At 49.8% G+C, this 21,400-nt stretch overlaps 1 protein-coding gene across 2 annotated transcripts in view; it reads right to left on the reverse strand.

The window, feature by feature from the left end:
* Window positions 1–1,759: 1,759 nt before the first annotated feature.
* DGKG (diacylglycerol kinase gamma) overlaps window positions 1,760–21,400 on the reverse strand; it is a 340,544-nt gene continuing 320,903 nt past the window's right edge. For both annotated transcript variants that reach the window (XM_029061465.1, XM_029061482.2), the window contains 2 exons: window positions 18,219–18,279; window positions 1,760–1,947 (listed from right to left, as the gene is read on the reverse strand). In XM_029061465.1, the coding sequence (XP_028917298.1) occupies window positions 1,849–1,947; window positions 18,219–18,279 (160 nt within the window). In that variant the 3' untranslated portion in view covers window positions 1,760–1,848. The remainder of the gene's footprint in view (window positions 1,948–18,218; window positions 18,280–21,400) is intronic.

A 21,400-nucleotide genomic window follows, 5' to 3' on the forward strand; every position in this document is an offset into this window, starting at 1 on the left:
ACAGAGAACAAGGGTGTGAGGAGACGCGAGGCCACCCAGACAGCCACGGTGTTAGCTAGGGCGGGTGGAAGGCAGCCCGATGTGGCTCCCGGAAAATTCACAGTAAGGGATATGCTAGGAATGGAGCAGGTGTCTCCTCTTCATGCTAGGGACAAGTGACGGTGACCTGTGCAAATGAATGCTAGGAATCCAGGAAAAAAAAAATCCTGTTTTAGAGCTGACCTGGGAGAGGATTGGGAAAGGAAGAAGCTGGGTGGAATCGACACTTTACCCAGACAGCTCGGCTGAAGCACCCGCCCGTCCTAACCTGCACCACTGTGGCATTGCCTGGCCTGGGTCCTTACTGAGGAGGGTCAACCAACTTCATCCTTGCACCGCGGGAGCTTCTGGAAATGCTGAGATAGATCCAATAAGCCGAGACAACCCCTTTCAACTCCAGAAGCTGGAAGTGACTTTTCGGCCCCACCTCGCCTTTCTTCGATGCAGGTTGGGGGTGAATCTCAGCCTCGGCCCTTAGCCCGCACCAGAGCCCTGGGCAGAGAGGTTGAATTTAACCGCTCTGCACCCCTAACCTGCTGTCGAATGGGCATCAGAGCGACAGCCCACCTTCAAACCGAAAATCTTACTGCGACCGAAACCTCCCATGACAATAAACTGGGGTCCTGATTTTTATTATGCCGCTGATAAAACTAGCTAGCCTCTCGCGCCTTCTGCAGGCACCACTCCTCCCCTTTGACTTGATTTCTTTTCCTTCAGGAAGTCCATCTTTAAATAAATACATAAATAAAGACACAGAGGAGTCCCAGGGGAGGCTGGAGAAGCCCTGAAGAGACTGATCGACTCTGTCCCGTGCGTTCTAGGTGAGGCCCCCGCCCTCTCCCTGGCCTGGGTTCGCTCTGGGATCCGAGCCCGAGGACCCTTCTCTTTCCTTGGCTTCCCGTCTCCAGGAGCAACCCGCCACCAGGCCTTGAGCCTCCAACAAGAAACACACTTTCAGATCCAAGCGGGGGTTTCCCCTCCGAGTCGTGCCCCCGTTTCGAAAACCAAAACCCGATTCTACCTCTTCCCCTTCCGGGGGTTCATAAAACCGAGAAACACCGCGTCGGAGGGTGCCGGGAGGCCGGTTTCGCACCCAGCTCTCGCGGGTGCTCCCTAAGTAAGAACCATCGCAGAGGAGCTGCAGGAAAGAACCGATGGCTGTCGACAGCACACGCCGAGCCAAGGAAGGAAACTCGGTGTTCGCCGCGCTCTGGCCCGCTCTGCAGCTCCAGGACGTTGCCGTTCGAAGGAAGCGGCTCTGATCTGCAGCACCGGGCCTCAAGATTATGTTCCTTCCGAGTCAGGCCATTTTGTCTCCGGACAGATGGAGCTTTGTCCGAGCTCCCTGGTACAGGAACTGTTTCTCTTGGCCCCGCTCAGGATTTCAGCCTGGACAGAAACCCCGCAGCTCGCTCGTTCTGATTTCGAGGTCCCTTCATCTTAGGACGAGGGAACGGCGGAGCCGGTAGGGAGGGGCGTCTCAGTTCCTGTATCCATATATCCATCCGCTCTGCACCTCCCAGGAATGTTTCCCCAACCTAAACGCAAGCCAACCACACCGTCGGAAACCAGCTGCCAACCGAGACTCTTATTTCGCACGGATGCCGCGTGTGGTGCCGACTCCAATTCTAACGCGGTTTGGAAAGAGGAAGAGACGAAGGTCTCCCGGGGTCTCTTTGCCTCGCCTGCCGTGGGGGGGGGGGGGGAGGGAGGTGGAGGAGGGAAGGGTGGGAGGGGGAGGAGAGGTGTGTGTGTGTATGTGTGTGAAGAGTCCAGGTCCTCGGTTTGCTGGGGATTTGGGTTCTCAGTTCAGTCTCGGGTTCGGTTCCATCGCTTGAGGAAGAAGAAGCTGCTCTTTTGCGGCGGTCCCAGGAGCATGGGCACTTGACTTTTGTGAGTGATTTTAATCTAAAAGTAAATAGGCAAAACAAATTAGTCGAGTCGAAATCCCGGCACCTGTGAATAAGTCCAGAGAGGGGAAGAGGGTTAGGATGCTCTGGACAAGTATGGGAAAGCAGGGCGGGGGGGGGGGGGGGGTGCGGAACCCCCTTCCCAAAGACCTGAATAGGTTTAAGGACTTCCAAGGAGGTAATTCAGCTTCCACACTGGTTGGTGTTTATTAATAATAACAATGGCATTTGTTAAGTGCTTACTATTTGCCAAGCCGTGTTCTAAGCGCTGCGGGGGATACAAGGCAATCAGGTTGTCCCACGTGGGGTTCACAGTCTTAATCCCCATTTTACAGATGAGGGAAATGAGGCACAGAGAAGTGAAGTGGCTCGCCCAAGGTCACACGGCAGACGAGTGGTGGAGCCGGGACTAGAACCCACATCCTCTGACTCCCAAGCCCGGGTTCTTTCCACTGAGCCACACTGCTTCTCTTTGGCACAGTTAAATGTGAGGGCCGGACATACTGCATCGCGATAAACAGTCAGTGGTATTTATTGAGTACTTACTGTGTGCAGAGCACTCTACTAAGCACTTGGGAGAGGTCAGTGTGACAGAGTTCTTAGACAAGTTCCCTGGCCTCGTGGATAGAGCAAGGAGGTCTGGGAGCCAGAAGGACTGGATTCTAGTCCCGGCTCTGCCACTCGTCTGCTTTGTTGGCCTCAGGCAAGTCCGTTAACCTCTTCGTGCCTCAGTTATCTCATCTATCAAATGGGGATTAAGACTGAGAACCCCTGTATCCAGACTGATTAGCTTGCATCTACCCCACCACTTAGAACAGTGCTGGGCCCATAAAAAGCATTTCATAAATACCATTAAAGAAAAAGAAGAGCTTAGAGTCTAGAGGGTCGGACAGGTTGGTGTGACTTCTCACCCGTGACGATCCCCCACACGTCCCGGGACCTTTCTGTTCCCAGACTTCCCTGAGCCCTACTGACAGTCATCTGACGGTCGTTCCGAAGCTTGGCTCCTCAGTCTGGCATCCAGGTTGCCGCTGGGAAGCTTCCGTTTCACTTTTGACCTGTTGATCCCTCATCGGGGGTCACCTCTAACCGCAGGTGGGCCTCTTTCAGGGTGTCATCCATTTTCTTTCACCTTGGTTTTTGAGTGGCTCTATTATTCTGAGAGAAGCACAGTACACCACCGCCATTTCCCTCCTTTCCATCCTGAGTTAATTGGTCTCTTCCCCCAAAGATGAGTCAGAGTGGGGGGAGGAGCTGATGAATACTTTGTCAGCACCTGCGTCGTCGTTATCGTTTCACACCACCCCCCTTCTCCTTTCCCTGCACCAGTGGAAAATCAAAAATTCATGTCCTGTGCTTGAACGTGGTTTAAAAAGCGACCTTGGAGACTACCCTTTTTAATAATTAAAAAGCCCAAGTTTCTGCTTGCAGAGCCCAAATCTCTCCTGGTGATTTGGCAAAGCCCATTAGCTAGAAATCTCCGTTGTCTTCACCACGCTCCGTGACGGACAGGTAGATCCTTAAAGGACTCCACCCTGCCTCCTCCCGTTCCCTCCACAGACTGGATTTTCAAGGCCCGGGCCAACCCGGCCGGAGCCCAAAAGCCTTAGCAGAATTAGAATTCCAGCCAGCTTGAACTCTGAATTTTTATAGGATTTACTGGCAGGACATGACAGACTTGGGGAAAGGCTCTGTGGCTCCTTTAAATCACTCCCAGGAGGCTCTAGATGAATGTGTAGCAGCTTGTTCTGCTCAGGGTCTGCTGCTTCAGGAAAGGTTCTCTGTTCTGGGTTTATTTCCCACTGACAACTCAGTAGGTGATAAAGCCAGATTTAAATACGTATTGGCCTCCTTTCTTCCTAGGCCCTTGCTGGTGGAGGAGAGGTGGACAAGCGGTAAGAGAGCCCAGCTCAGGTGAGCGGGCTTAGCTTCTGGGTGGGCCGGGGTAGAGCGGTGTTTTTTCACCCCCATTGCGAAATGGAAAAGATCCAGATTGGTCCTTCACACGTGGACTAATCACATTTCTGAAAAGGTCCACACAGATGAGGATTTCCTGGCCCCCTAGGACTACGGCCAAAGTCTAGGCTCGGGGAGGAAGTTCTTTGTGACTCTTATGGTTACTCCAGGGCAGAGAATTCACTGAGCTCCAAAGCCAACATTATGCAACTTGATTCTGGTGGAAAAAAAAAAAAATCCCTGTTAGCATCGGGCCTGCGAGCTGTGGAGAAGGCCGTTCCTCTTCAATCAGTCAATCAATCGTATTTATTGACCATTTATTCTGGGCAGAGCACTGTACTAAGCGCTTGGGAGAGGACGGTTTAGCAAGAGTTGGTAGGCATCGTTCCCTGCTTACCACGAGCTTACAGTCTAGAGGGGGAGACAAACATTAATATTAATAGAGAAGCAGCGTGGCTCAGTGGCAAGAGCCCGGGCTTGGGAGTCAGAGGTCATGGGTTCGAATCCCGGCTCCGCCACTTGTCAGCTGTGTGACTGAGGGCAGGTCACTTCACTTCTCTGTGCCTGTTACCTCATCTGTAAAATGGGGATTAAGACTGCAAGCCTCACGTGGGACAACCTGATTACCCTGTATCTACCCCAGCGCTTAGAACGGTGCTCTGCACATAGTAAGCGTTTAACAAATACCAACATTATTATTATAATGTTTAATACAATATAATGTTCCCGAGAACCAGCCTGGCGAGTGGATAGAGCACGGGCCTGGGAGTCAGAAGGTCATGGGTTCTAATCCCGGCTCTGCCACTTGTCTGTTGTGTGACCTTGGGCGAGTCACTTCACTCCTCTGGGCCTCAGTTACCTCACCTGTAAAATTATTATTATTGTACTTGTGAAGTGCTTACTATGCGCAGGGCACTGCTCAAGGTGCTGGGGTAGATACAGGGTAATCAGATTGTCCCATGTGAGGGCTCATATTTTTTTTAATCCCCATTTTTACAGATGAGGTAACTGAGGCCCAGAGAAGTTAAATGACTTGCCCAAGGTCACAAAGCTGACAAGTGGAAAATGTGGATTGAGACTGTGAGCCCCACGTAGGTCATGGACTGTGTCCAACTCGATTTGCTTGTATCTACCCCAGTGCTTAGTACAGTGCCAGCCACATAGCGCTTAACAGATGCCATCATTAATTAATAAATTTAAAAAATGACAGATATGTGCAGCAGTGCTGTGGGGCTGAGGGAGGGGTGAATCGAGGGAGCAAATCCAAGTGCCAAGGCGAAAAGTTTCTCTTGCAAACCCACTGAGAATTCTGAGGGCAGAGTTTCTCTAGAGCAATTACTTCCCACCTCTCTCTGAATGGGGTCATCCATAATACAGAATAAGCAATCTCTCCACCTCCACTTCCCGGCAGGAGAAGAGAAGCCACGTCGGAGCGTGTGTGTGCCCTCACAGATCGCTGGCCTTCTGTGGCGAGGTCTTCAGTGATGGGTGCTGCCATCTTTAATTTTAGTGAGAACGTGGAGCTGCCAATTGTATCCACCCCAGCGCTTAGGACAGTACTTGGCACATAGTAACTGCTTAACAAATACTTCATTTGCCTGAGAAGCAGCGTGGCCTAGTGGATAGAGCAAGGGCCTGGGAGTCAGAAGGACCTGGGTTCTAATCCCTGTCCCGCCACTTGGCTACTGTGCGACTTTGGGTCGGTCACTTCACTTCCCTGGGCCTCAATTCCCTCATCTGTAAAATGGGAATAAAATAATAATTCATAATTATGGTATTTGCCACTTGTCTGCTGTGTGACCTTGGGCAAGTCATTTCACTTCTCTGGGCCTCAGTTACCTCATCTGGCAGTGAGGATTAAGACTGTGAGCCCTATGTGGAACAGGGACTGCATCCAATCCAATTACCTTGTATCGACTCCAGCGGTTGGTACAGTGCCTGACACCTAGTAAGTGCTTAACAAATACCACAGTTATTATTATTATTATTCAAGAGCAGACCCAAATGGAAGAACCAAGATGGGGGCAAGTCTCCCTCTCTCTGTGACCTCCCTGGGCTGAAACTGTGCAGCTACCCTGGCTAACAGGCTCAGTGGAAAGAGCCCGGGCTCGGGAGTCAGAGGTCATGGGTTCGAATCCCGGCTCTGCCACTTGTCAGCTCTGTGACTGTGGGCAAGTCACTTCACTTCTCTGTGCCTCAGTTCCCTCATCTGCAAAATGGGGATTAACTGTGAGCCTCACGTGGGACCACCTGATTACCCTGAATCTCCCCCAGCGCTTAGAAAGGTGCTCGGCACATAGTAAGCGCTTACCAAATACCAACATTATTATTATTACTTTGCTCCTCTAATGGTAACCTTCTCACTGTCTCTCGATCTGATCTATCTCACCGACCCCTCGCCCAAGTCCTGCCTCCGGGCTGGGAATGCCCTCCCTCCTCAAATCAGACAGACGTTTACTCTCCTCCATTTCACAGCCTTCCTGAAGGCACATCTCCTCCCGGAGGCCTTCCCGGACTAAATCCTCTTTCCCTTTTTTTCATCTCCCTTCTACGTCACCGTGACCTGTTCCCTTTATCCTTCCCCCCTTGCAGCGGCACAGCACTTGTACATATCTGCAATTCATTTATTTATATTAATGTCTGTCTCCCCTTCTAGACTGTAAGCTCACTGAGGGCAGGGAATGTGTTTCTTGTGTTGTATTCATTCATTCAGTAGTATTTACTGAGCGCTTACTATGTGCAGAGCACTGGACTAAGCGCTTGGAATGTACAAATCGGCAACAGATAGAGACCGTCCCTGCCCTTCGATGGGCTTACGGTCTAATCCGGGGAGACAGGCATTGTACTCCCCCAAGCACTCGGTACAGTGCTCCGCACAAAGTAAGCGCTTAATAAATATGACTGACTGTCTGACACAAACACAGTCCAGGGAGATCACCAAGGATAGGGGACAAGTTTTCCTTTCATAGAATAAAATAAAAATAAATGGTGGTATTTGTTAAGCGCTTCTCTGTGCAAAGCACCGTTCTAAGCGCTGGGGGATACAAGGTGATCAGGCTGTCCCACGTGGGGCTCACAGTCTTCATCCCCATTTTACAGATGAGGTAATTGAGGCACAGAGAAGTGAAGTGACTTGCCCAAAGTCACACAGCTGACAAGCGGCGGAGCCGGGATTAGAACACATGACCTCTGACTCCCAAGCTCGGGGTCTTTCCACTGAGACACGCTGCTTTCATCCCAAGTGGGCATAACCCCTTGGGAACTAAACCTCACGATTCAGATGCCTGGGTAAGTAGAAGGTAGAGGTCAAATGAAGCAGCAGCGTGGCTTAGTGGAAAACAACACGGGCTTGGGAGTCACAGGGTGTGGGTTCTAATCCCGCTCCGCCTCTTATCAGCTGTGTCACTTTGGGCAAGTCACTTAACTTCTCTGGGCCTCAGTTACCTCATCTGTAAAGTGGAGATTAAGACTGTGAGCCCCATGTGGGACAACCTGATTATCTAGAGAAGCAGCATGGCTCAATGGAAAGAGCCTGGGCTTGGGAGTCAGAGGTCACGAATTCGAATCCCAGCTGTGCCACTTGTCCGCTGTGGGCAAGTCACTTCACGGAGAAGCAGCGTGGCGCAGTGGAAAGAGCACGGGCTTTGGAGTCGGGGCTCATGAGTTCGAATCCCAGCTCTGCCACTTGCCAGCTGTGTGACTTTGGGCAAGTCACTTAACTTCTCTGTGCCTCAGTTCCCTCATCTGTAAAATGGGGCTTAAGACTGTGAGCCCCACGTGGGACAACCTGATTCCCCTGTGTTTACCCCAGTGCTTAGAACAGTGCTCTGCACATAGTAAGCGCTTAACAAATACCACTTCTCTGTGCCTCAGTTCCCTCATCTGTAAAATGGGGAATAAGACTGTGAGCCTCACGTGGGACAACCTGATGACCTTGTCTCTCCCCCAGCGCTTAGAACAGTGCTCAGCACATAGTAAGCGCTTAACAAATACCAACATTATTATTACTAGTATCTATCCCAGCTCTTGAACAGTCCTGGGCACACAGTATTCGTTTAACAAATAACATCATTAATCAACTCCTTCTGGCTCTCCCCACACAAGAGAATAGGGAGAGTGAAGAGAAATTGAAGCAGTTCCTCTCTTTCTTCCCCAAATCTCATTCATTCCCACCTGTGGTGGGGAACATGAAGGTTCTAGGGGTCGTGGGGGGGGGGTGCGGGGGGTGGAGTAGGTATCAGCCATAGCATGACGGTGAACTTTATAAATCTACCTCTTTTCCACCACTGACGTTCCATTTTACAGTTGGTTCTGATGCAGAGAGGCAATTCTGAACAGGAACCAAGAAATCTAAATTAAAATTTCAATTAGTGGCCGGAAGGTCTCACTTTCACCAGTTTCAGGAAGAGGGGCAACCCATATAAATCTTTCCTGAGCCAAAGTCTGCCTTGGCAGCTCACTAATCAATAGATTTATATTATGTATCGAGCCACTGTAGAGCTGAGTTTGGACATTCTAACTAAAGGTCCCGGCCCCCTAGGAGCAACAGTCACTTGTGCCTGAAACCGTACGTACGAGCAAAGTTCCGAGACCTTTAAGGACAGACCACCAATCCCTCCATCCTCAAAACCCGATTAAAATCACTTCTACTCCAAGAGGCTTTCTCGACTAAGCTCTCATTTCCTCTGTTCTCTCCTTTCTTTGTCGCCTTTGCACTTGGATCTGTTCTTCCCCGACCCTCAGCCCCACAGCACTTCAGGTACATATCCATAATTAATTTATTTATATATTAATGTGTGTCTCTAGACGGTACGCGTGGCGCAGTGGAAAGAGCCCGGGCTTTGGAGTCGGAGGTCATGGGTTCGAATCCCAGCTGTGCCACTTGTCAGCTGGGTGACTGTGGGCAAGTCACTTCACTTCTCTGGGCCTCAGTTCCCTCATCTGTAAAATGGGGATTAAGACTGTGAGCCTCACGTGGGACGACCCGATGACCCTGTATCTCCCCCAGCGCTTAGAACAGTGCTCTGCACATAGTAAGCGCTTAACAAATACCAACATTATTATTATTATTACGTTCCTGATGGCAGGGAATGTGTCTACCAGTCCTGTTGTATTGTGCTCTCCCAAGTGCTCCATACAGTGAGTTCATTATGGGCAGGGGATGTGTCTGCGCCCCTCGTCAGCTGTGTGACTGTGGGCAAGTCACTTCACTTCTCTGTGCCTCAGTTCCCTAGAGTCGCAGCGTGGCTCAGTGGAAAGAGCCCGGCCATGGGGGGCAGAGGTCATGGGTTCGAATCCCGGCTCTTCCACGTGTCAGCTGTGTGACTGTGGCCAAGTCACTTCACTTCTCTGGGCCTCAATTACCTCATCTGTAAAATGGGGATTAACCGTGAGCCTCACGGGGGACAACCTGACTACCCTGTATCTACCCCAGCGCTTAGAACAGTGCTCTGCACATAGTAAGCACTTAACAAATACCAACGTTATTATTATCTGTAAAATGGGGATGAAGATTGAAGCCTCACGTGGGACAACCTCATTCCCCTGTAATAATAAGAGGAATAATAATAGTAATAATATCCCTTCTATCTACCCCAGTGCTTACAACAATGCTCTGCATGTAGTAAGTGCTTAACAAATACCAACATTATTATTCATTCATTCATTCATTCATTCATTCACTCCTTCAATGGTATTTATTGAGCACTTACTATATGCAGAGCACTGTACTGAGCGCTTGGGAAAGTACAACACAACAATAAGCAGTGACATTCCCTGCCCACAAGGAGCTGGCCGCCTGGTGCGGGAGAGACAGACATCCATACAAATAAATAAAATGGCAGATATATCCATAAGTGCTGTGGGTTTGGGAGGGGGAAGAGCAAAGGGAGCAAATCAGGATGACACGGAGGGAGTGGGAGATGAGGAAAAATTTGTTCTTTTCCCCCGATTAGACCGTAAGCCCGTCAAAGGGCAGGGACTGTCTCTATCTGTTACCGACTTGTTCATTCATTCATTCATTCAATAGTATTTATTGAGCGCTTACTATGTGCAGATCACTGTACTAAGCGCTTGGGATGAACAAGTCGGCAACAGATAGAGACGGTCCCTGCCGTTTGACGGGCTTACGGTCTAATCGGGGGAGACGGACAGACAAGAACGATGGCACTAAACAGCGTCAAGGGGAAGAACATCTCGTAAAAACCGATGGCAACTAAATAGAATCGAGGCGATGTACGATTCATTAACAAAATAAATAGGGTAACGAAAATATATACAGTCGAGCGGACGAGTACGGTGCTGTGGGGATGGGAAGGGAGAGGTGGAGGAGCAGAGGGAAAAGGGGAAAATGAGGCTTTAGCTGCGGAGAGGTAAAGGGGGGATGGCAGAGGGAGTAGAGGGGGAAGAGGAGCTCGGTCTGGGAACGCCTCTTGGAGGAGGTGAGTTTTAAGTAGGGTTTTGAAGAGGGAAAGAGAATCGGTTTGGCGGAGGTGAGGAGGGAGGGCGTTCCGGGACCGCGGGAGGACGTGACCCCGGGGGTCGACGGCGGGACGGGCGAGACCGAGGGACGGCGAGGAGGTGGGCGGCGGAGGAGCGGAGCGTGCGGGGTGGGCGGTACAAAGAGAGAAGGGAGGAGAGGTAGGAAGGGGCGAGGTGATGGAGAGCCTCGAAGCCTAGAGTGAGGAGTTTTTGTTTGGAGCGGAGGTCGATAGGCAACCCCTGGAGTTGTTTAAGAAGGGGAGTGACAGGCCCAGATCGTTTCTGCGGGAAGATGAGCCGGGCAGCGGAGTGAAGAATAGATCGGAGCGGGGCGAGAGAGGAGGAAGGGAGGTCAGAGAGAAGGCCGACACAGTAGTCTAGCCGGGATATAACGAGAGCCCGTAATAGTAAGGTAGCCGTCTGGGTGGAGAGGAAAGGGCGGATCTTGGCGATATCGTAGAGGTGAAACCGGCAGGTCTCGGTAACGGATAGGATGTGTGGGGTGAACGAGAGGGACGAGTCAAGGATGACGCTGAGATTGCGGGCCCGAGAGACGGGAAGGATGGTCGTGCCATCCACGGTGATGGAGAAGTCTGGGAGCGGACCGGGCTTGGGAGGGAAGATGAGGAGCTCAGTCTTGCTCATGTTGAGTTTTAGGTGGCGGGCCGACATCCAGGTGGAGACGTCCCGGAGGCAGGAGGAGATGCGAGCCCGAAGGGAGGGGGAGAGGACAGGGGCGGAGATGTAGATCTGCGTGTCATCTGCGTAGAGATGGTAGTCGAAGCCGTGAGAGCGGATGAGTTCACCAAGGGAGTGAGTGTAAATGGAGAACGGAAGAGGGCCAAGAACTGACCCTTGAGGAACTCCAACAGTTAAAGGATGGGAGGGAGAGGAGGCTCCGGCGAAGGAGACCGAGAATGACCGGCCAGAGAGGCAAGAGGAGAACCAGGAGAGGACAGAGTCCGTGAAGCCAAGGTGAGATAAGGTATGGAGGAGGAGGGGATGGTCGACAGTGTCAAAGGCAGCAGAGAGGTCAAGGAGGATCAGAATGGAGTAGGAGCCGTTGGATTTGGCAAGAAGGAGGTCACGGGTGACCTTAGAGAGAGCAGTCTCGGTAGAGCGGAGGGGACGGAAGCCAGATCGGAGGGGGTCTAGGAGAGAATGGGAGTTAAGGAATTCTAGGCATCGATTGTAGACGACTCGTTCTAGGATTTTGGAAAGGAAGGGTAGTAGGGAGATAGGACGATGACTGGAGGGGGAAGTGGGGTCAAGAGCGGGTTTTTTTAGGATGGGGGAGACGTGGGCATGTTTGAAGGCAGAGGGGAAGGAGCCCTTGGAGATTGAGTGGTTGAAAATAGAAGTTAAGGAAGGGAGGAGGGCAGGGGCGATGGTTTTAAGAAGGTGAGAGGGAATGGGGTCCGAGGCGCAGGTGGAGGGGGTGGCACTTGCGAGGAGGGAGGAGATCTCCTCTGAGGATACTGCAGGGAAGAATGGGAAAGTAGGGGAGGGGGTCGGTGTGGGGGAGGGGAGAGGCGGAGGGGTGACTTTGGGGAGCTCAGACCTCAATCCCCTCATCTGTAAAATGGAGATTAAGAGTGTGAGCCCTATATGGGACAGGGACTGTGTCCAACCTGCTTATCTTGTATCTATCCTAGCGCTTAGAACAGTGCCTGGCACATAGTAAATGCTAAACAAATACCACAGTATTATTATTACTATTATTTGTTTAGAGTTTGCCACATTAATAATAATAATAATAATAATGTTGGTATTTGTTAAGCGCTTACTATGTGCAGAGCACTGTTCTAAGCGCTGGGGTAGACACAGGGGAATCAGGTTGTCCCACGTGGGGCTCACCGTCTTCATCCCCATTTTACAGATGAGGGAACTGAGGCACAGAGAAGTGAAGTGACTTGCCCACAGTCACACAGCTGACAAGTGGCAGAGCTGGGATTCGAACTCATGAGCCCTGACTCCAAAGCCCGTGCTCTTTCCACTGCGCCACGCTGCTTCTCAATGGCATTACATTCTAAACCCTGTCCTCATCAAGATAATCTGGTGAGGCGCAGTCTCTGTCCCACCTGGAGCTTCTAGTCTAAATAAACAAAAAGAAGTGGCATCCTTTTCAATCAATTAATGGTATTTATTGAACACTTACTGTGGGCGGAACACTGCATTAAGTGCTTGGGAAAGGACGCTACAACATAATTGGTGGACACGCTCAATCAAAAAAAAACAAGGAGCCCTTTCTGTTGTCAATTGTCTTGGACCAGATTAACTAATACTCTTTGAGATGAAAAAAAGACATCCTTCTCTTATGAGATTATGTCCTTAGTTGCAGTGGCAGAAGAACAAATCGCCACAGGTTGAATGATGCCCCTCTTGGACCACCGTCTAACGGCCCGCTGGGCACTCGGTCAGTCATTCGTATTTACTGAGTGCTTACTGAGTGCAGAGTTTGTGAGCCCGTTGTTGGGTGGGGATCGTCTCTATTTGTTGCCGAATTGTACTTTCCAAGCGCTTAGTACAGTGTTCTGCACACAGTAGGCACTCAATAAATATGAATGAAAGAATTCTAAGCACTTGGGAGAGTGCAGCATAACAAAATAACGGACAAGTTCCCTGCTCACAGTGAGCTTAGTCTAGAGGAGGGAGACAGACATTAAGGGGAAAAGAAAAGGGAAGCAGCATGGCGTAGTGGATAGAGCACGGGCCTGGGAGGCAGAAGGTCATTAGTTCTACTCCTGGCTCTGCCACTTGTCTGCTGTGTGACCTTGGACAAGTCACTTCACTTCTCTAGGCCTCAGTTCCCTCATCTGTACAATGGGGATTGAGACTGTGAGCCCCATGTGGGTCAGGGACTGTGTCCAATCCAATTTGCTTGTATCCACTCCAGCGCTTTGTACTCTGCCTGGCACATAGCACTTAACCAATGCCATTATTATTATTATTTTTATAAACGCTGTGGGGCTGTAAGTGCAGGTTTGGGAGGGGTCTGACTGCTTCAGGTTTGGATGCTTTGGTGGTGGGGAAGCACAGAGGGTGGACCCGGTGGTGAAGGGTTGAAAGGAAGCTGCGGGGTCTTGGGGAAAAACCGTCTCCTTGACCTTGACCAGAGGAAGAATTACTCCCAGGTCTCTCTCCACCGCCGGCGGAGAATGGTCCTTCAATGGATGACAATTTGATGACAGAAAGCTCCGGCTCTGCCTCTGGGAATCTGCCAGATTAACATGGACCCCAGGGGCTTTATCTACTCTTCTGTCTGATTTGCTGACGCGTTGATGCCCTAGTTCTCCCTTTCCTTATTTGCTAACAAGCTGGGAACAACCAAGAGGAAGAAGCTGATTATTTTTCCCTAATCAGGGACGCAGGGAACCGCTCTGAGTCAGTCAACACTGTCCAGATAGTCTAATTAGGTTTTGTACACATTCAGCATTCCATGTAATCAATCGGTGGTATTTATTGAGCGCTTACTGTGTGCAGAGCACTGTACTAAATGCTTGAGAGAGTACTGCTTTGCCCCATAGGTAGCATTAACAATTCTCTGCTTTCTTAGGGTTTTCCAGGGTGGTAGCAAGGAAAGAGGATAAGATTGGGAGTGGGTGAAAAGCCTGACAGGTCTCTACCAACTCTGTTGTATGGCACTCTCCTGAGTATTTAGTACAGTGCTCTGCCCAAGTAAGCACTCAATAAATAGGACTGATTGTTCTGTTCCGAGGCTACAAAAACCTTGGGTTTGTCTGCACAAGACAACCTCCCACAGACCTCTTTGTACTGCAGATTTGCTCTGCCATGTACAGATTTGGGTATAACTTGGGTATTCTGTGTGACTGTGGGCAAGTCACTTAACTTCTCTGGGCCTCAGTTCCCTCATCTGTAAAATGGGGATGAAGACTGTGAGCCCCACGTGGGACAACCTGATTTCCCTGTGTCTACCCCAGCGCTTAGAACAGTGCGCTGCACATAGTAAGCGCTTAAATACCAACATTATTATTAATGAAAAATATGTCTGAAAATATCCCTCTCCTATATAGATACATCCACTACAAACACACTGCGTCCCACATATCATTTGCACTATTAGGAATTTTATTAGATAGAGCACAGAACTGAGAGTCAGGAGACTTGGGTCACTTGCCTGTTACAGGACCTCGGCCTAGTCATTTCCTGTCTCTGGGTCTCAATTTCCTCATCTGTCCAATGGGATTCAATACTAATCAGGTTGGACACAGTTTCTGTCCCACAAAGGACTCACAGTCTTAATCCCCGTTTTACAGATGAGGGATTTGAGGCCCAGAGAAGCCAAGTGACTTGCCCAAGGTCACGCAGCAGTCAAGTGGCAGAGCCGGGATTAGAACCCAGGTCCTTCTGGCTTCCAGGCCCACCCTCTCCTCTGTGGGATAGGGACTGTGTCTGATCTGATAATCTTGTATCTAGCCAAGGGCTTAGTACAGTGCGTGGTACAGACTAAGTGCTTTACAATTATTATTGTTGATAGTATATGAGCATATAATAATGATGGTATTTGTTAAGTACTTATTTTGTGCCGAGCACTGTTCTAAGCACTGGGATAAATACAAGGTAAGCAGGTTGTCCCATGTGGGGCTCACTGCCTCAATCCCCATTTTACAGATGAGGTAACTGAGGCACAGTGACGTTAAGTCACTTGCCCAAAGTCACAGAGCTGATAAATGGCAGAGCCGGGATTCATTCAATCGTATTTATTTAGTGCTTACTGTGTGCAGAACACTATATTAAGCACTTGGAAAGTACAAGAGTAGAGAAGCGGAGAAGCAGAGATACAGCGTGGCTCAGTGGAAAGAGCACGGGCTTGGGAGTCAGAGGTCATGGGTTCAAATCCCAGCTCTGCCACTTGTCAGCTGTGTGACTGTGGGCAAGTCACTTCACCTCTCTATGCCTCATCTACCTCATCTGTAAAATGGGGATGAAGACTGTGAGCCTCACGGGGGACAACCTGATTACCCTGTATCTCCCCCAGCGCTTAGAAGAGTGCTCTACACACAGTAAGCACTTAACAAATACCAACATCATTATTATTACAATTCTGCAACAGATCCCTACCCAACAACGGGCTCAGGGTCTAGAAGGGGGAGACAGGCAACAAAACAAATAGACAGGCATCAATAACATCCGAATAGATAAATAGAATTATAGATATGTATACTCCACTAATAAAATAAACAGAATAATAAAAATGTACAAATATATACAAGTGCTGTGGGGCGGGGAAGGGGGTAGAGCGGGGGCGGGGAGTTGGGGCGATGGAGAGGGGAGAAGGAGCAAAGGAGAAGGGGGGCTCAGTCTGGGAAGGCCTCCGGGAGGAGGTGGGCTGTCAGTAGGGCTTCGAAGCGGGGAAGAGAGCTAGTTTGGCAGATGTGAGGAGGGAGGACATTCCAGATCAGAGGTAGGACTTGGGCTAGGGGTGACGGCGGGACAGGCGAGCACGAGGCCCAGTGAGGAGATTAGCAGCAGAGGAATGGAGTGTGCGAGCTGGGCTGGAGAAGGAGAGAAGGGAGGTGAGGTAGGAGGGGGCCAGGGGATGGAGACCTTTGAAGCCAAGAGTGAGGAGTTTTTGCTTCATGTGAAGGTTGATAGACAACCACTGGAGATTTTTGAGTGGGGGGGGGGTGACATGCCCAGAGCGTTTCTGTGGAAAGATAATCCGGGCAGCGGAGTGATGTATAGACTGAAGCGGGGAGAGACAGGAGGATGGGAGGCTGATGCAGATTAGAACCCACGACCTCTGACTCCCAAGCCCTTGCTCTTGCCACTAAGCCACTGAGGCTGGACTTAAGTACACAAGCGCAAAAGACAGCTGAAGCTGAGAATCAGGGTACTGATTTTTAGGTGGGAAAGTCAGCTGGAAGACTTGGGATTTTAGGAAGGCTTGGAAGATGGACAGGGCTGAGGGTGGGGGAGGAATCTAGCTGTGGAGTTTTTCCCATCTCCTCCCACTCTTTCTCTCGCCTTCCCATCCACAACAGTATTCTCTAGTTTGGGTCCCAAAAGCTCTTTAGGACTCCAGCAAATGTTTCTGACATTTCCACTACCTTGCCCTCTACCTCGTTTCCACCCCGATACCCTTCACGGATTGTGGGCACTTCCCTTGGGCTTCGCCGTTTCGTTCGGGAATAAGAGACCTGGGTAACTGAGGGTGGATGAGGTCGGTAAGAATAAAGAAGGGGATGACCATTGTAAGGGAAACAATAATGCGATTTTAGCTTAAATTTTGCCTGGAAAAACATGGAGACACATATGAAATGTATGCAAACGTTATGCAGATAGACCGGTGACCCTCATTTCACACCCACAGACGTGGCCCTTGTTAAAAGTCTAGTGTATTCCATCTCTCCGGAGAGAAACGAGGCAGCTCCCCAAGACTGCCACTGATTTTGCCTTTATTGACCCCCAGAGGCATTTGCAATTTCTTCTTTCCCTAATTCCAATCTTAGACTCTGTTTCTCTGAGAGGATGACACAAATAATTTAGGCCCTAAATCTGACCGGACTTGATTTATTATTTAGCATCTAGTTAGTAATTTCCTTCGAATTCAAAGCCTCCTTTCATTTCTAGTTTATGACCCTCATTAAAAAATGAAAATCTCAAGTGCCACGAAACCCCATTGAATGGCTAAAGCAGGGGGCCCAGGGCCCGGAGTCTTTAAGCCTCCTAGCGTGAGCCCGGGAGTCAGAAGGTCTTTCATTCACTCATTCGATCATATCTATTAAGCAATTACTGTGTGCCAAGCACTGTACTAAGCCCTTAGGAGAGTACAATATAACAACAAACAGACACATTCCCTGCCCACAGTGAGTTCACAGTCTAGAAGGGGAGGCAGACATTAATATAAATAAATAAACTACAGATATATACAGATATAGACCTATGTGCTGTAGGGATGGGAGGGAAGATGAACGAAGGAGCAAGTAAGAGCGGCACAGAAGGGGGTGGGAGAAGAGGAGAGGAGGGCTTAGTCGGGGGAAGGCACGTGGCTCAGTGGAAAGAGCATGGGCTTGGGAGTCAGAGGTCATGAGTTCGACTGCCGGCTCTGCCACTTGTCAGCTGTGTGACTGTGGGCAAGTCACTTCACTTCTCTGTGCCTCAGTTCCCTCATCTGTAAAATGGGGCTTAACCGTGAGCCTCACGTGGGACAACCTGATTACGCTGTATCTACCCCAGCGCTTAGAACGGTGCTCGGCACATAGTAAGCTCTTAACAAATACCAACATCATTATTATTATTCTCGGAGGAGATGTGCCTTCGATAAGGTTTTGACGTGGGGGAGAGCGATTGTCTGATTAGAGGAGGGAGGGCGTTCCAGGCCAGAGGTAGGATGTGGGTGAGAGGTCGGGGGCGAGATAGATGAGATTGAGGTACAGCGAGAAGGTTGGCATTAACTAGGTCATGGGTTCTAATCCTGGCTCTGCCCTGTGTCTGCCGTGTGACCTTGGGCAAGTCACTTCACTTCTCTGTGCCTCTGTTCCCTCATCTGTGAAATGGGGATTGAGACTGTGAGCCCCATGTGGGACAGGGACTGTGTCCAACCTGATCAACTTAAATCTACCCCAGTGCTTAGAACAGTGCCATAATTATTATTAATATTATTATCATTCATTCATTCAAGAGTACTTATTGAGCGCTTACTATGCGCAGAGCACTGTACTAAGCGCTTGGAATGGACAAATCGGTAACAGATAGAGACGGTCCCTGCCCTTTGACGGGCTTACGGTCTAATCGGGGGAGACGGACAGACAAGAACAATCATTATTATTAGCTGGATGGCCCAGGCCAGGGTCACGGGGTCCAGCTTACCGTGCAGGGTGGTTGCATCCAGGGTTCTCCGTCCACTTGCATGGGTAACAGCTTTGTGGTCCTGGAACCCAGAAAAACAATGCAGCGTCATTTATTCAGTCAGTCGTATTTATTGATGGGGCGCGGCGTGGCTCAGTGGAAAGAGCACGGGCTTGGGAGTCAGGGGCCATGGGTTCGAATCCCGGCTCCGCCACTTGGCAGCTGTGTGACTGTGAGCAAGTCACTTCACTTCTCTGGGCCTCAGTTACCTCATCTGTAAAATGGGGATGAAGACTGGGAGCCTCACGGGGGACAACCTGATTACCTTCTATCTACCCCAGCGCTTAGAAGAGTGCTCTGCACGTAGTAAGCGCTTAACAAATACCAACATCATTCTTATTATCATTGAGCATTTACCGTGTGCAAGGCATTATACTTAAGCACTTGGGAGAGTACAACGCAAAGACAGACACATTCCCTGACCGCAATGACGCGAAGCTGGGGTGGGGTTGGGTGAGGAGACAAAGGGGAAAAGCCTCGGTCCCTAACTCTCCAAGCGTTCGGTACAGCACTCTGCACACAGTGAGCGCGCAATGGATACGATCGAATGAATGGATGAACAAAACCGAGGCACGATTCCAGAGATGGCACCCTCAATCCAACGGGCTCACCTGTGGGAAAGGGATTTTGGTGAAACCCACAGGTCCTGCCAGAAACTAGGATACCGGGATTATGAAATGGCCAAGGGGCCCGGGATCCGTGTTGAGAGATAAATTGCATCATGCCACTGAGGTAACGTCTCCAACTGGGGTGAAGAACAACACTGGTCTGATTTTGTCAATCGACTCCAAACTCTTTCCCGATGGCTCGACCACTCTTTCAAGCATTCAGTCATATTTATCGAGCGCTTACGGTGTGCAAAGCATTGTAGGGAAGCAGCGTGGCTCAGTGGAAAGAGCCCGGGCTTGGGAGTCAGAGCTCATGGGTTCGACTCCCGGCTCTGCCACTTGGCAGCTGGGGGACTGTGGGCGAGTCACTTCACTTCTCTGCGCCTCAGTTCCCTCATCTGTAAAATGGGGATGAAGACTGTGAGCCTCATGTGGGACAACTTGATTCCCCTGTGTCTACCCCAGTGCTTAGAAGACTGCTCTGCACATAGTAAGCGCTTAACAAATACCAACATTAATTAATTACTAAGCACTTGGGAGAGTACAACATAAGAACAGACACAATCCCTGTACACAACACGCTCAGCAGAGAAGCAGCGTGGCTCAGTGGAAAGAGCATGGGCTTGGGAGTCAGAGGTCATGGGTTCGAATCCCAGCTCTACCATTTGTCAGCTGTGGGACTGTGGGCAAGTCACTTCACTTCTCTGTGCCTCAGTTCCCTCATCTGTAAAATGGGGATTAACTGTGAGCCTCACGTGGGACAACCTGATCACCCTGTATCTACCCCAGCGCTTAGAACAGTGCTCTGCACATAGTAAGCGCTTAACAAATACCAATATTATTATTATTATTATTATTATTAGAATACTGGCCTGGGAGTCAGAAGGACTTGGGTTAGTAATTGTAGCATTAGTTAAGTGTTTATTATGTACCAGGTGTTGTACTGAGCGCTGAGGTAGATACAAGGCAATTGGGTTGGACTAATCCCAGCTCCACCCCTAATAATAATAATAATGATGATGGTATTTGTAAAGTGCTTACTACGTGCCAAGCACTGTTCTAAGCGCTGGGGTAGATACAAGGTAATCAGGTTGTCCCACACTGGGCTCACAGCCTTAATCTCCATTTTACAGATGAGGGAACTGTGGCCCAGAGAAGTGAAGTGGCTTGCCCAAGGTCACACAGCAGACGAGTGGCGGAGCCGGAATTAGAACCCACGTCCTCTGACTCCCAAGCCCGTGCTCTTGCCACTAGGCCATGCTGCTTCACTAGTCTGCTGTGTGACTTTGGGCAAGTCACTTAACTTCTCTGCGCCTCAGTTACCTCATCTGTAAAATGGGGATTAAGATTTTGAGCACCATGTGTCCAACCCTTATTAGCTTGTCTATACTTCAGTGTTTAGAACAGTGCTTGACACACAGTAAGCACTGAACAAATACCATTCTTCTTCTTCTACAACCTTTCCAGGATCCACTCTTTCCTCTCCGTCTAAATGTCCACCACAGTGGTCCAAACACACATCATATCCCATCTTGACTACCATGTCCGTTGCCTTGCTGATTTCCCCCTCTTGTCTGTGAGCTCGTTATGGTTTGTGCTTATATTGTACTTTCCCAAGCGCTCAGTACAGTGCTTTGTACACAGTAAGTGCTCAATAAATACTATTGAATGAATGAATGAATGAATCTCCTGCCCTCCAATCTCCCTTTCCCCCAAGCAATATTTCACTCTGCTGACTGGATTATGTTTCTAATAATTGCCTATTCCTTTCTAATAATAAGAAGAATAATTTTAGTATTTGTTAAGCGCTTACTATGTGCAGAGCACTGTTCTAAGCGCTGGGGTGGATACAGGGTAATCAGGTTGTCCCACGTGAGGCTCACATTTAATCCCCATTCGACAGATGAGGTACTGAAGCAGAGAAGTGAAGTGACTTGCCCACAGTCACACAGCTGACAAGTGGCCGAGCTGGGATTCGAACTCATGACCTCTGACTCCCAAGCCCGTGCTCTTTCCACTGAACCACACTGCTTTCTGCATCAACTCCTGCAGAAACTCCAGATCCTTGGTTTTAAGATACTCAATCAGCTAGCCCCCTTCTCTTTTCCGTTCTCCTCTCCCACTATCCACCAGCTCACACTCTTCACTCCTCTCAAGGCAGCCTATGCCCTGGGCCTCATTCTCACTGCTCAGTCAATTCATTCATTTAACCGCATTTATTGAGTGCTTTCCGGGCGCTGAGTCAATCAATACTAGTTGTTGCGCATTTCCTTTGTGCAGAGCACTGTACTAAGCTTTGGGGAGAGTAAAATAGAATTCGTTGACATAATCCCTGCTCTCCAAGAGCATACACTCTAGTGGGGGAGAAAGTCATGAGAAACAGCATGGCATCGTGGACTAAGGCCTGGGAGTCAGAAGATCACGGGTTCTAATCCTGGCTCTGCCACTTCTCTGCTGTGTGAACTGGGGCAAGTCATTTTACTTCTCTAAACCTCATTTACCTCATCTGGAAAATGGGGATTGAGACTCAGAGCC

This window comes from Ornithorhynchus anatinus, chromosome 1 (genome assembly GCF_004115215.2).
Source record: "Ornithorhynchus anatinus isolate Pmale09 chromosome 1, mOrnAna1.pri.v4, whole genome shotgun sequence".
In the NCBI taxonomy this organism is placed as follows: domain Eukaryota; kingdom Metazoa; phylum Chordata; class Mammalia; order Monotremata; family Ornithorhynchidae; genus Ornithorhynchus; species Ornithorhynchus anatinus.